Source organism: Urocampus carinirostris, chromosome 1 (genome assembly GCF_059441175.1).
Source record: "Urocampus carinirostris isolate Australia breed hairy pipefish chromosome 1, RoL_Ucar_1.0, whole genome shotgun sequence".
Lineage (NCBI taxonomy): Eukaryota > Metazoa > Chordata > Actinopteri > Syngnathiformes > Syngnathidae > Urocampus > Urocampus carinirostris.
The window spans coordinates 24,692,051-24,705,893 of NC_142349.1; the positions used below are offsets into that span (position 1 = coordinate 24,692,051).

A 13,843-nucleotide genomic window follows, 5' to 3' on the forward strand; every position below is an offset into this window, starting at 1 on the left:
GTAAAAATCTTATCTAGCAGTTTAAATATATTTTTCCCCTCAGAAAACTTAAAATATAGCCTTTCGTAGCTAAACCACTGGTACAAAAAGTAAGTACACCCTTAAGTAAAAGTTCTTGAAGTTCAATATTTTGTGTTGCCACCGTGATTTTGCAAATCCCCTTTGATCCCCCTGGCCACGGATTTCACCAGAGCCTCACAAATTGCCAGTGCAGTGCTCTTCCACTTCTCCATGACAACATGACGGTGTTGGGGGATATTCAAGATCTTGTGCTTCTACCATCTTCTGCTTGAGGATGCCCCGAAGTTGTTCTATTGGCTTTATATCTGGAGATATGCTTTACAAGTCCATCCCCTTTACTCTTAGCCCCTTTAGAAAATCCTTGGTTTTCTTATAAGTGTATTTGGGGTCATTGTCAGGCTGGAACATTGCCTTGCGACCCCGTTTCTGGAGGGAAGGGATCATCCTCTTTTCCAATATTTCACAGGAAATTCTTGAATTCATGAAATGCAACTCCCCAACTCCAGTTTCACTCATGCAGCCCCAAACCATGACATTCCCAACACCATGCTTGACTTTAGGCACGACACAAACATGTTTGTTCTCACCTGATTGCAGCAACACATGCTTCACACCATCTGATCTAAATAAATTAAGAAGATACATTTCCTGTATGCCATGGCCTTTTTTTAGCTATGTCTTTTTATTGTGTAAAAGCAATGTTTCTTCTGTGACGTTCTATTAAACATTCTAACAAAATCTCTGCAGAAATGTGAGGGGTGTACTCGCTTTTGTGACTTACTGTAACTACCCAGATAAAGCCATGCAGCAAACCCCATGTTTATTCAATCAAAAAATGTACTCGAATTGAATTGTTAAAAAAAGTCACCTGCACATTAAGCAGATTTAGTATTACATTGAAAATTTCGAAAACAAGGTAACTTGATGTACTTCACATGTCAAGTCAAGTCATGTTTATTTGTATAGCTCTTAATCACTAAGAGTCTCAAAGGGCTGAACAGACCACAGATTATTACAAACCACAGACTATTATTACACCATCCCCTGATTTAACACCTACATGAGGGCAAGGAAAAACTCAAAAATCTCAACATGAGGAATATGAAGAAACAAATTCTCAAAAGCATTTGCACTCAAAAAATGATTTAAACCAAAATGAGTGTGCCTCAACTGGTGGGTCGCGGACCTGTTTTCAGTGGATCATGGGCCTTTTCTGTGGCAAAATAATGCTAAAGAATAAATAACACACTAGTTGTCGGTAATGTCCTGCACATGCGAGTTCACACCTGACATTTCACACCATGAAAAAGCCCATTAAAGTTTGTTAAGACCTGTTGAGCAGATACATTTGAGAATATTACAAATGATGGATTTCATTCTGGGCGGCACGGCGGTGCAGTGGTTACCGCGTGCGTAGCACAGTTCTGAGGTCATGGGTTCAAATCCAGCTACCGGTCTTCCTGTGAGGAGTTTGCATGTTCTCCCCGTGCTTGCGTGGGTTTCCTCCGGGCACTTCGGTTTCCTCCCACATTCCAAAAACATGCATTTCAGGTAAATTGACCCTTTCAAATTGTCCCTAGGTGTGAATGAGCGAGCAAATTCTCTGTCCCTGTGTGGCCCCTGCCCACTGCCCGGAGATAGCTGGGATGGGCTCAGCACCCCCGCGACCCTACTGAGGATAAGCGGTGCAGATAATGGATGGATGGATTTTATTCTCTTGAAAATAAAGCTACTGAAGGGAAGTGTTTTGGATTAATTATAAATTCACCTAATTAAGCATTGAAGGGAATAGTATGACTTGGAGTCATTTTAGTTATCATTTTTTTCATTTCTGGAAACGTGAAAATATTCTCTTTAGTTTAAACTGCAAAATCTTTTCAATTAATTCGATAAGTAAAAACATGTTTTTATTTTCTTTCGTGGCTTGTAATTAGGATGGTGGTTGTGGGTCCTGAAGTCAGACCAGTTGAGAACCTCTGGACTAAAATAAAGAAACCACAACATTAGAAAAATGGAGAAAACGACTCTGATTTCTATCGTGTAATTTGACACCCTCATTAACCAGCAACACTAACCCTATGTCATAACATCTTATGTAGAGGAGTGATGTAGTAACGCAAAATGCTTCCAAATAAAACAAATTCCCTATTAATTAACTAGTCTATGTATAGCTTCGAAAATACTTTGCTCGCTGATGTTCATTATGCATACCGCCTGCACCTTCCTAGCCAGCAACTTCATTATCCTTGATGATTGCAAAGCCTAAGCTATATTTTGGTTTGGTTTTTACATCTGTGTTACTTTGGAAAAAATGGTAAAACTAACAATCATCCCAATATTTGAAAATTACAGCGGAATTGTACTGCCTTTGCATGCCTTAAAGTGATCACTTATAGCAAAATCCTAATGTAAAAATACTTATGCAAAATATTTCTGTGTATTTTAGGTCTACTGGACAACGAGGACGTTCGTGTGATGATGGAAGGCTCCAACATGGTGAAGGTTCGATCTCCGAGGTGGCAGAAGAGCCGAAACCTGCGCCTGCTCGAGGACGGACTCACCGTATGGTGCGAGTCCTCCAAGAGCTCCCGAAAGGCCAAAGCCCGTCAGACGTGTATGTATATCCCAAAGCACGACATAAACAGTAAGATGAGAGCAACTAAAAAGCCTCCATTTTTTTGTCCTCTTATTTTACATAATTCTGTTTCAGTATGCCACAGGGCTAGGGGATTGGAGCTTGAACCTTAGGGGCCGGTCACACAGCCGTTTGCGGCTGAATCACGGCTAAAATTTTGCAGGGTTTTTTTGCCCGTGGTTGCCCGCGATGGAAAATGCGCAAAATTGGCCAACCCGCTGTTCATCGGTGGTATGCCCGCAAAACAGACGCCGGCGACTGTTCCGCTTCCTCATCGCGTCATTTCCGCGTCATTTTTCTCGTGTGGACCACGGGTATAAAAGCTCTCGAGGCGGTGTTGTGCCCAAATCCGACTCCTACGCAACCCCCCCCACCCCCTCGCGTGAACGCGTATTCTGCTGCGATCGCTTTTGTTGGAAGCGTGCATTGACGTTGGTGACTTTTTCATCCGCGTTAACAAATGCATTTTGTAGAATACGATCGCACTTTATTGTTTAAATTAACGTGTTATATAGACTAGGATCTCCCAATTGTTATAATTAGCTCGCTTTATTGTTTTAATGAGCGTTTTATATAGAATACGATCGCTTTTGTTGGAAGCGCAGCAGAATGCGCGTTCACGCGAGGGGGGGAGGATTTATATACGGTGTGCATTACCGTTCGATTACGTTCACACCAAAAACAAAGACGGAATGGTTTAAGTTGTCTTACATTCCCAACAAATGCAAGACGAAGTGGTTTTGGTTATATGTTCGCCATTACATTCCCTAAAAGTGATATAAAAGTGAGATAAAACGAGGTAAAAGTGGTTGTAGTAGCGAGGAGATGCAAATCTCGGCAGGGATGTATTTCTCGGCATAACACCGGGCTGTAGAAATCATAACCGCTCAAGACACAGTCCCGTGAAGATCAAGATTTCAAGCTATGGCACAGAAGAAGCCAATATGTTATTATTGTAATAGTTTTTCATTTTTATTTTATTATCTTGTTATGAAATGAAAAGAAATGTCAAGAAATAAAAATGGATTAAGACGAGGTCACTACGGTGACGGGGATCCATGTTCACCCCCTTGACGTCTCGAGCACAACTGACGTGTGCTCGGCAAATCGCGCTGTTTATACGTGGAGAAAGGCGTTTGACCGTCACACGCTAATTTCACGTAATAACACCGCGATACAGGCGCAGAACATGCTATTACCATGCTCCACCCACGATTACCCGCTGAAATTTCCCGTCCTACCCATGTGTAACCACGCCCTGGCCGCGGCCAGAGCACGTCGTTCCGCGTCATTTCCGCGTCATTACCTCGTGTGCCGCCCGCGGTTAACACGTGCTCAAAGTTTTGAGCAGCTCAAAACTTTTTCGCGCGGCCTACCGCATGTGAATTTCTGACCGCGAGTAAAGCACTGCTGTATCTCGTCTATATGGCTCAAAGCGTCCAACAGCGCCCAACAGCGTCTGTTTCACGACCAGAAATTTCTGGCCGTGGTTCAGCCTCGATACGCCCGTGAAAGGCTGTGTACCCGCGCTCTAATGGATTGAGCAGCGCAAAACTTTTTCGCGCGGCCACCCGCGCGCGACTTTCCGACCGCGTGTTAAGTACTGCTGTATCTCGTCTGTATGGCGATCTCAAAGCGTCCAATAGCGTCCGCCTCACAGGCAGAAATTTCTGGCCGTGATTCAGCCGCAAACGGCTGTGTGACCGGCCCCCAAGGTAAAGTTTTTCTATAGCATATAGCAGGAAAGCAGGCCAAGGGGCCTGGACTTGAGCCTTAGGTAAAGTTTTACTATAGCATATATCAGGAGAGCAGGGCAAGGGGCCTGGACTTGAGACTTAGCTAAAGTTTTACTATACCAAATAGCAGGAAAGGCATCGATTGACGATTCCCCTCAGTCCACTTTTGGAAAAGTTCATTTCAGCACAGACGGTGAGAGAGTTATGACCAGTTGGAAAAGGTGACATTGGTCAACTCAAAAGTGAAGTTGAATAAACAAAAGATACATATTTAAGGTATTACTAAATTCTAAAATATGCAAGATGTGAGGAAGAGTACATGGTTTCTGCATGAAATCTATATATACTGCATATTCCATTGGTATATTGAAATTATTTTAGTAGATAATGCATTTTGACGACAGCATGTCTCGTCTTTGACTTTCTGAGCTGTGACGTCAGCTGATGAACACGTGCACCCTTGCAAGCCAGTCACTATATTGGTATATGTGTTATTAATCAAAGAGTTTACGAGTGTTTCAAGCCAGGTTTTAGTGGTGATTGTGGAGAATGGCTAGGCCTTGTGTTGCAGATGCAGTCATGGTACAACAGCTGTTTTGTTTCTGAACAAGATCCGACACTTTAACGGAGTTCGCCCTTTTAAAAGCGTTGTGTTCCTCCTATGACATCACTGAGGAAACAAGCTAGATGGGTCAACTTTGAGACTTAAATTCTGGAGTCCCCTAGTGAATAGAATATTTTGCAACAAATTTGCATAATTGTGGGGAGGAACACTACCCGTTCTGTGCCTAATTTGAAAAAAAAAAAAGGTCAAAGGTCTTTGTGAATACCTTTAAGTCGCAAACAAAACCAACCAAAACAAAAACAAAGTCTAAAACTAAATAGCTTAAATAAGAAAGAAACCTGTGGCAATAGACACAACTAGACACAGGTGGACATAAAGTACCATATACACAAAAGGTGTCGCGACCGGAACAAACAGTGGACCCAAATGTGTAACATTTCACACAACACTTTACTAAGGGATCGGGGGGATCAGGGAGAGAGGAAAAAACAGCAATCTGGTGCTCGCTGGGCAGGTGGAACAGAAAGCCCCCGCGGCCGGTGACAGGTGGCGAGGCAGACAAGCGGGGCCGGAGATCGTGGATCAGAGCAAGCCGGGTAGCCGGGACAGGAAAACGGAACGTGATCGGGGATCAGAAGCAAGTCAGGGAACTGGAGATAGATCACTGGATGCAGAAACAGGTGGGAATCAAACCGGGAGCCAGAATCAAAAGTGCTTGCCTTGCATGACCCGAAGTACGCTGACGGACTGACAAAGAGTGACCGGAGAGAAATCACTTAAATAGGGAGAGGGATAATTACGACATGAGTGGCAGCTGGGGCTCAAGGAGTGAGCGCAGGTGAGGGTAATCAGAAGACAACTGACAGGATCGTGACAAAAGGGAAATCTGAACATGACAATGATATTAATTAGCTCAATGTTGTTCCAATTTAGGGACAAAGACCACAGTAGGTTCCAAATAAACATTACAAGCTTTGATCATCAACTGGAACCAATAACTATCCTTACAATGTCCGCTATATTTAATAAAAAGTCTGACTTTATATTTCCAACGTGAAATATGATTGAATAGTTTCACCGCGTTTTCTCATCACCTACAGTCACCCGTGTAAGAGCTTGGATGCTGGGTTGAGTGTGACATAAACCACACTTGAGGTTGAAAGAAAATCTGATGAAACTGATATTACACTGATGTACTTTTTTTTTAAGCACTGGTTTATAAATGGTTATGTTTTGTGATGCGTCCAGAAGTCGTGGCCGTTTTTATTCCAAGGGTGCATTGTGAAAAATATGTTGGCTCTATTCTAAGTTCAAACACAATGGAAACAATTTGTCATTTCTGTTTGAGATAAAAGATAAGTATGTGCAATTAAGTTTTTATTTATTTTCACGTCTTTATTGTATTAACCATCACTATGTAATATAAAAAAAACACAAATATGAAATGCAATGACTCTTCTCACTTGTTATTGAAAATAACGACCTTGTTGTGGGAGTACAGCACACCCCTTACAGAGCAAGAATGAAGTGTACTTAAGGAGTGGTCATGGAAAAAGAATAGAAAGCCCTCATGCGTAAGAATGGCCTTGGCGACAATTAAACTGAAGTCATATCTGCAGAATTGAAGGGAATTGTCTCCGTCAAGGGAACCTACCTAGCGTCCAGTGACAAACTCAAAGCAATAAAGTACTGTAATTCACTCACATGTTTAAATAAGACCATTTTTCTAGTTAACAGTGGCCATTGCATACTCATATTTCAGCACTCTTGGTCTCACCTGCTGGAAGATATAGTCTTTCTTTCTTTGGCTTTTGCTATCAAAGTGCCTTTTAGAGCATCCTGAGGGAGATCATCAAGTCTTACAGCACAAGATATTCATGTAAGTGTGATGGAACATCTGCATTCCTGCACGTCTTCTCAAAGTCACACTCAAATATACACAAACGCGCTAGTTTTGTCAGGTCCATGTCAAAAACCAATTCGGGATGTCTTTTGAAGACTTTCCGTCCGATTACAGAAGAGAATGAGGCCGTTATAATGATTGTGTAAACACACAGTGTCCATCACTGGTCAGCCAGAATTACATTAGTAGAAAAACATATTAGGACATCGTATCAAAAATAAGGTACTTCATTTCTAATTCTAATGATAAACTGTGTCCAAACCTGACAGTTTTGCGGACATGGGAATTTCGGTAAACCATGGCTTTTTCTAAGAATATAATTTTAATATAAACCAATACATTAAAATATCGTCAGGATGAGTGTGAGGAAAAAATGTATTTTCACTTGCAAACTAACAAAGATTTTTTTTTCTGCGAAATGAAATAAGATTCTGGATTCTTCTGATGACAAATTCACATTTTGTAGCAAAACTGTGGCAAAATACTCATGGTATTTAAACACAGTTGAATCAAATTGCCTTTATTGTCATTGATATACACGGTGTTAAACATCGTACGGAACAAGATTAAACATGGCACTCTTGGGTAAACGTAATAAAGACTTTAAAGGGATAAATAAAATAAAAAACTGTAAGGACCTAAGTTATAATAATAGTCCAATGATTTATTCTTATTAGAAGCGATTAGCATGTGTGCGGCACAGTTCTGAGGTCATGGGATCAAACCTTCCTGTGTGGAGTTTGCATGTTCTCCCCGTGCTCGCGTGGGTTTCCTCCGGGCACTCCGGCTTCCCCCATATTCCAAAAACACGCATGTGAGGTCCTTAGGTGTTTCTTTGTGTACCCTGTGACTGGCAACCAGTTTGGGGTGTCCCCTGCCTACTGCCCGAAGATAGCTGGGATGGGCTCCAGCACCCCTAGCGACCCTACTGAGGATAAGCGATGCAGATAATGGATGGAGAAAATAGTTCATAATAGCAGCAATGCAATGATTCATATTGCAATAACACTTAGCAGCAACAAAAAATATTCCACAGCTACAAAAAAATTCCTAAATAAGTCGAAGATACATAATTTCACAGTTTTGTGCGCTTGTTTAGTGCGGTGATGGGCATGGGGAAGAAGCTGTCTCACCCATAGAGCCTACCGGAGAGCATCGGGTTAATGAGGTTGGGCTTGGGTAGGAAGAGTCATTTATAATATTGATGGATCTGCCATGGTATCGCAAGAGTGCAATGTCCTACGATTATTTGTGACCGTTTGTGCAGAAACAAAAATATCTCAAATGTATTTGGTTAAGGGGTCGATTAACTGTGATCTATTTTTTATTGTTGTAAATTAATTTCCATGATTTTTGTGGTAACATATGTCGTTTAAAGATTTTCAGTCTCTTGGCCGGAAATTAATTTTACAGTGCTGTGAACAGCAAAAGTCAGAACATTTTTTGTGTTATTTTCACACTAACAATAGTTGATTTTTGATACCTGATAAGTTTACAGTATAGTAGACATGCACAATAAGGAAAACATGCAAGAAGAAGAGGAGAGGACAGTATAAAAATCCTCAAGATCAAAAAATTATCCCCTCCAACACAGTACTAAGTAACAAAAATCAAACCAACCAAAAGGGGTGTGGAAATCAATGAACAGCAACATTATTGGCCAATGTAAACCGCGCGCAATAGTCAAAGATAGGTAAAATAGTGCCGGTTAAAAGTCAAAACAACGAACAACAGTAGTCCCTAATAGTGAGCAATTATGAACTAAAATAGTCAAGATAACAGTTCACACTTTTCCAATAGCAAAAACAGAATAACTTATTTACTGATCATGTCATGTCTGGCGCGATTGCCATGGCGCCCAGCTGGTTCCAGCCGGGTGGCGTCGGATTCTGGCGTGGTTGCCGCGACGCCCAGTTGGCCCCGCCCATGATCACCGGCTGATTCGCATTGACTGATTGCTACTTGACAGTATTTAAACGCGTTCCTTTGAAGGGTGCGTGGCTGGAGCATTTATTATACTTGTTAAGCTTTGTTAAACTTTGGGTAAACCTTCTGTGAGATTCCTGCAAGTTCTGTTTAATTCTGAGAAGTGCCTAGTTTGTAATTTTGCCTGTGTTTGATCCTGCTTTGTTTTTGGTCTGGTCCGTTTGTTTTTGGACAACTTTGTTTTCCCCAATAAATCATGTGAGTACGTCTACGCGTATGGGTCCTTTCCTGTTTCCCGCTCCGCTCCGTAACAGATCATTCCCCTTTTAATGTCACAGAAACATAAAAAAATTACAAGCATTCTTTTTGTCCGAAAAACGGAATAACATACATAAAATGATTTCCTTCACAATACCGTATATTAAAATTTTAGGCACCAATACGGTTGTGATTACCAGCCAGTACTCGTTTTCCAAAAAGAAGAATGAAAATAAAAAGATTTATAAAGAAAGGACTGACTTGCAAAGAGTTATCCATCCATCCATTATCTGCACCGCTTTTACGCGGGGGCGCTGGAGCCCATCCCAGCTATCTTCGGGCAGTGGGCAGGGGACACCCTGAACTGGTTGCCAGCCAACCGCAGGGCACACAGGGACAGACAACTCGCTCGCTCATTCACACCTAGAGACAATTTGGAAAGGCCAATTTACCTGAAATGCATGTTTTTGGAATGTGAGAGGAAACCGGAGTGCCCGGAGGAAACCCATGGGGAGAACATACAAACTCCGCACAGGAAGTCCGGTAGCTGGATTTGAACCCATGACCTCAGAACTGTGCCGCACACGCGCTAACCACTGCGCCGCCGTGCTGCCCCGCAAAGAATTGTTTTGTCATATGATTAAATTCCATACTTTTCTGACAAATATGACATTCATGTAAAAAATAATGCTTTGTATGGTAATGTTGTCATATTGAATTTAAGATTCATGGCAAAAAGTATGACCAATGGAAGGACCAGTGTAGGACGTGCTACTGAAAAGCAGTAATTAGTTAAAATTACTAGTAACTTCATTCAAAAATTAAATCAGTTTCTCCTCAGATTGCTGACACCAAAAAGAAAATTACAAATTTCCACATATACTCGCATAAAAGCCCCTAAAAACTTTTTAAATAGCCACATAATATAATAAATAAAATAAAGCGTGTCTACCAATCTGAGGAAACGGTGAAGCCTTCGTATTTTTGTGTAATCTTGAGAGTTTACAAACAAATACTTGGCCTAGAGACTCCATATCCGTTTTGTCTCTGGGTTACAAACCACTCGAAGATCTCCACCATTTGTGGGTTCTGTCCCGGATATTTTTCTTTTTTCTCTAGGCATGGTGGATTGTAAAAATAATTTTAGAAATAAAAAGACGGAAATTCAGCACAGTTTTACCATATATCTTGTGCTCATGCTTTTCCCTGTATAGGTCACACATCCTCCCCCACGCGCTGCCTGCCATTCGTTACTGGTAAAACACAACCAAATATGTGCATATAAGCTGACCCCCTGATTTCAGTATTTTATTTTATAGTTGTAAATTTTATTCAGAAGTGACTATAATCGGTAGGGAGAACATCTCAATGAGGAGAAATTCAGCATTCTCGTACTCAGTGCCGGAGACGGGGCCACCATATACAGTTGTACTTTGGAGGTAAAGATAAACATGCCCACCCTTCATGGACTGCTGCTGGGAGACAGAGGGTTATACAGTATGTGACTACGAGAATGATACAGGAGTACTCCGCAAACTGCATTTAATAAATAGCGGAATAACACATTAAAGCAGTAACATCCCTCCTACTTCTAGCTCCAGCCTCCCTGACTACAGTAGTTGTGTAATACCTGATGCCTATTTACTATATTTTTTTAATAGAACTTAACATCCTGACGGTATTCAAGTACCTTGCCCGTATGGGGTTTCTGTTTCCATGTGTCCGTCCCAAATGAGGGCAACAGAATGTAAATCACATGCTATTTGGTTTCAAGTTGCTCTGTGACTGGAAGAATTTATGATTGTCTAAAAAATTCTTTGACACTTGAACCTCAAACATTTTTGGACGGTCTTATTTTAACCTCAAGCCAAAAGGCTGCTGATGCAACATATGCGCAAAAGGTAATTCATTTTCTTTATGCCATATAATGTGACTCGTCCGTTTCCAGTTGCAGTAACGGAGGTGGAATGCGTGCGAGAGGGCTGCCAGTCGGAGGCGCTGCGTCGAATCTCGGGCTCGGTGCCCGACAGCCGCTGCTTCACGGTTGTCTTCCGGGGGGCTCGCAAGAGTCTTGACCTGCTTTGCCCCTGCGAGGATGAGGCGCAACGTTGGGTGAGGGGCCTACGAACCTTGAAGGAGCGTGTTGCCAACATGACCCAGAAAGAGAAACTGGACCAATATCCTTTTGGGAAATTAAGTGAATTGAGTTATTGTGGGAAGTAATTTGGTTGTTCTGAACTGAATAAAGAGAAAAACCTTATTGAAAGTAATGATTTCGTCCTGAAAGCTATAAAGGCATGGTATTTAAACCGTTTGTCTCTTACAATTTTTTGTTTGAGCTGAGAAAAAGTTTTTGACTTATTACCTTTCTGTTTTCTTATTTTAGAGATTTGTTCCATAGTACAGGATACTATTTTTTCAAGACAATTACCTTTTTTTTGCATCAAGACTGAGAGTGATGATGCTAGGGGCACCGCCAAAATAAAAATAATTTGTTATTTTTTTGTCATCTGACTGCCTTTCTTAACTCCCCCTCCTTCCACCTGGATCCGCGGCTACCTGCGGCGAGCGGATCAGAACCAGGACGGCAAGATGAGCTACGACGAAGTCCGCGGGCTGCTACAGATGATCAACATCGACCTGAGCGAGCAGTATGCTCGCTCTTTGTTCAAGGTCAGGGGAGATTTCATCCATCGTTTAGCCTGTTTTAGCCTACAGGGCTGAATGACTCTGCATTACAGCTGTTAGTTTTTGCTTGATGCTCCTTCCTGATGCTGGAATGTTATCTGAATCCCCTCCTGAGAGAGCTTTTGATCTACACAGCTGTGGAGATGCTTTCTCAATAGGAAATGAGGATCACGCCCGCTCTACCCCCTAAATCACTCAACAAAAGCATCACAGTTTTGCTCCTAACAAGACAAGCTTATGCAATAAGCCGGTCGTAGGGTTTAGTTAGAATGAAGGAAATTTTTCACAGGTGAAGTAAATAACAGACCAAGGGAGCCACATGTCCAGCATGATTTTTAGGTTCCTCTTTGCCAAGACAGATGCTATTGGTGTGTTAAATCACTTGTATTGGAGCAGTATGACTAAAAACATGCAGGACGTGCTACCTACAATGACTGTTGGCCACCTCTGTAATACACAGTAAACAAATAAACTACTCTCGGGATATATTTATGGTACTTGCCACACGGCACAATCAAGATTAAAAGAAATAATGTAAACAATATCACTGATAATGTATGATTTAATGAATGTGATATCTGATCCTACACATTTTCCTCTCGTAATGAGCTACTAGGGATGTATTGATAACGGCAATATTTGGATATTAAAAAATTAACTAATATTGCCCTTGTCGAATGACATTAGTGAAAAAAGATCCTTTCTTTTAAGAGAAAAGATTAATTTTTTAATTTGTGCAATTCTGGCACAATTGGGTGGTAAGTTAATTAGTCCAGTTAAATAAGGTTATTTGGGCATATTTTGGACACCATCATTTAAAGCAGGGGTTGGGAACCTATGGCTCGCGAGCCATTCATGGCTATTTTTATGAGTACATATGGCTCGGTGACTTAATGCTACCTGTGGAAATTCCACTGTAGCGTTTCAACTCCTAAACCTAAGTGTCAGGTTTAGTGCTTGCATTGCTAAAGCTGCTCTAATCATGTAAAATGTTCGGTCCAATATATGAAGGGCAAAATTTTAGCTACTGTTTACAATCAAGGTGTCACACCAACAGGCTTTGGCTGTACATTGTTAAAGAGTCATGTCAAGTCATGTTTATTTGCATAGCCCTTAATCACAAAGAGTCTCAAAGGGCTGCACAGACCACAGATAATTGCAAACCACAGACTATTATTACACCATCCCCTGATCTAAAACCTACATGAGGGCAAATAATACACAGATATTGTCAACATAAATTATAGGTTATTCGTATGCTATAGAATGGAAGTGTGTTTTAAGCTTAGATTTAACCATTTCCACTATATTATTTATTATTATTATTATTATTATTATTGAAGCTCATTAAATAATGTGCATTCACTGTTGAGACACTTGATGATAAAAACCCTTAAAACAAACTATAATTACCCACGGACGCTATCCAAGCACACAGAACAATTTGACTGGATGAACGATGGAAGTGGGCAGAGGTATGCAACACAGCACGCTCCCCTCTCTCTTTCCAATGCGCCCACTGCGCTGAAGGTAAATACATCTATACAATTTTCGTTAGCAGTATTTTGTGACACATTTACAAAAAGTTTTTTGTTACATATTTACAAAAAACTCTTCTTGCATCTTGTTTTGAAACCATTTACAAAAAAAGTTAAGGTCAGAATGAGCCTCAATGATGTTAAGTAACTGTGGGAGGGAGTTTAAAGTGGTATATTTGTCGGTTCGGGACACAGGTTCTGCCTGATCTCATTATTTTAATTTTTTTTTATCAAATCATCTGACGTCACACTGAGAAATAAAATGCGCTGAAAAATAATGTCTTGAGAGCAGATATGGCGGTTTTCCTAAATTTCATCTTAAAATATATGGCTTGGCTCTCTCTCCCCCCCAAAAAAATAAAAATATTTTGCTATAAAGGGCCCCATTGGTCAAAAATTTTCCAATCCCTGATTTAAAGGTATAGTGTGTATTATTTTGCGCCTCCTAGTGTCACGAGGCGTGGTGGCGTGGAAGGTGACCGGACCAGAACGGAGGCAGGAGGCATGAAGGGAGAACTCAAATGCGTTGACGATCCATAGGTTTTATTTAATAAAATAAAAGTCGCCCAATAC

At 41.1% G+C, this 13,843-nt stretch overlaps 1 protein-coding gene across 1 annotated transcript in view; it reads left to right on the forward strand.

Annotated features, from left to right (window-relative positions):
• Positions 1–13,843, forward strand: part of plcd3a (phospholipase C, delta 3a) — a 46,372-nt gene that overhangs the window by 14,309 nt on the left and 18,220 nt on the right. The window contains exons 2-4 of the mRNA XM_088331581.1: positions 2,468–2,635; positions 10,993–11,221; positions 11,588–11,717. Of these exons, the coding sequence (XP_088187707.1) occupies positions 2,468–2,635; positions 10,993–11,221; positions 11,588–11,717 (527 nt within the window). The remainder of the gene's footprint in view (positions 1–2,467; positions 2,636–10,992; positions 11,222–11,587; positions 11,718–13,843) is intronic.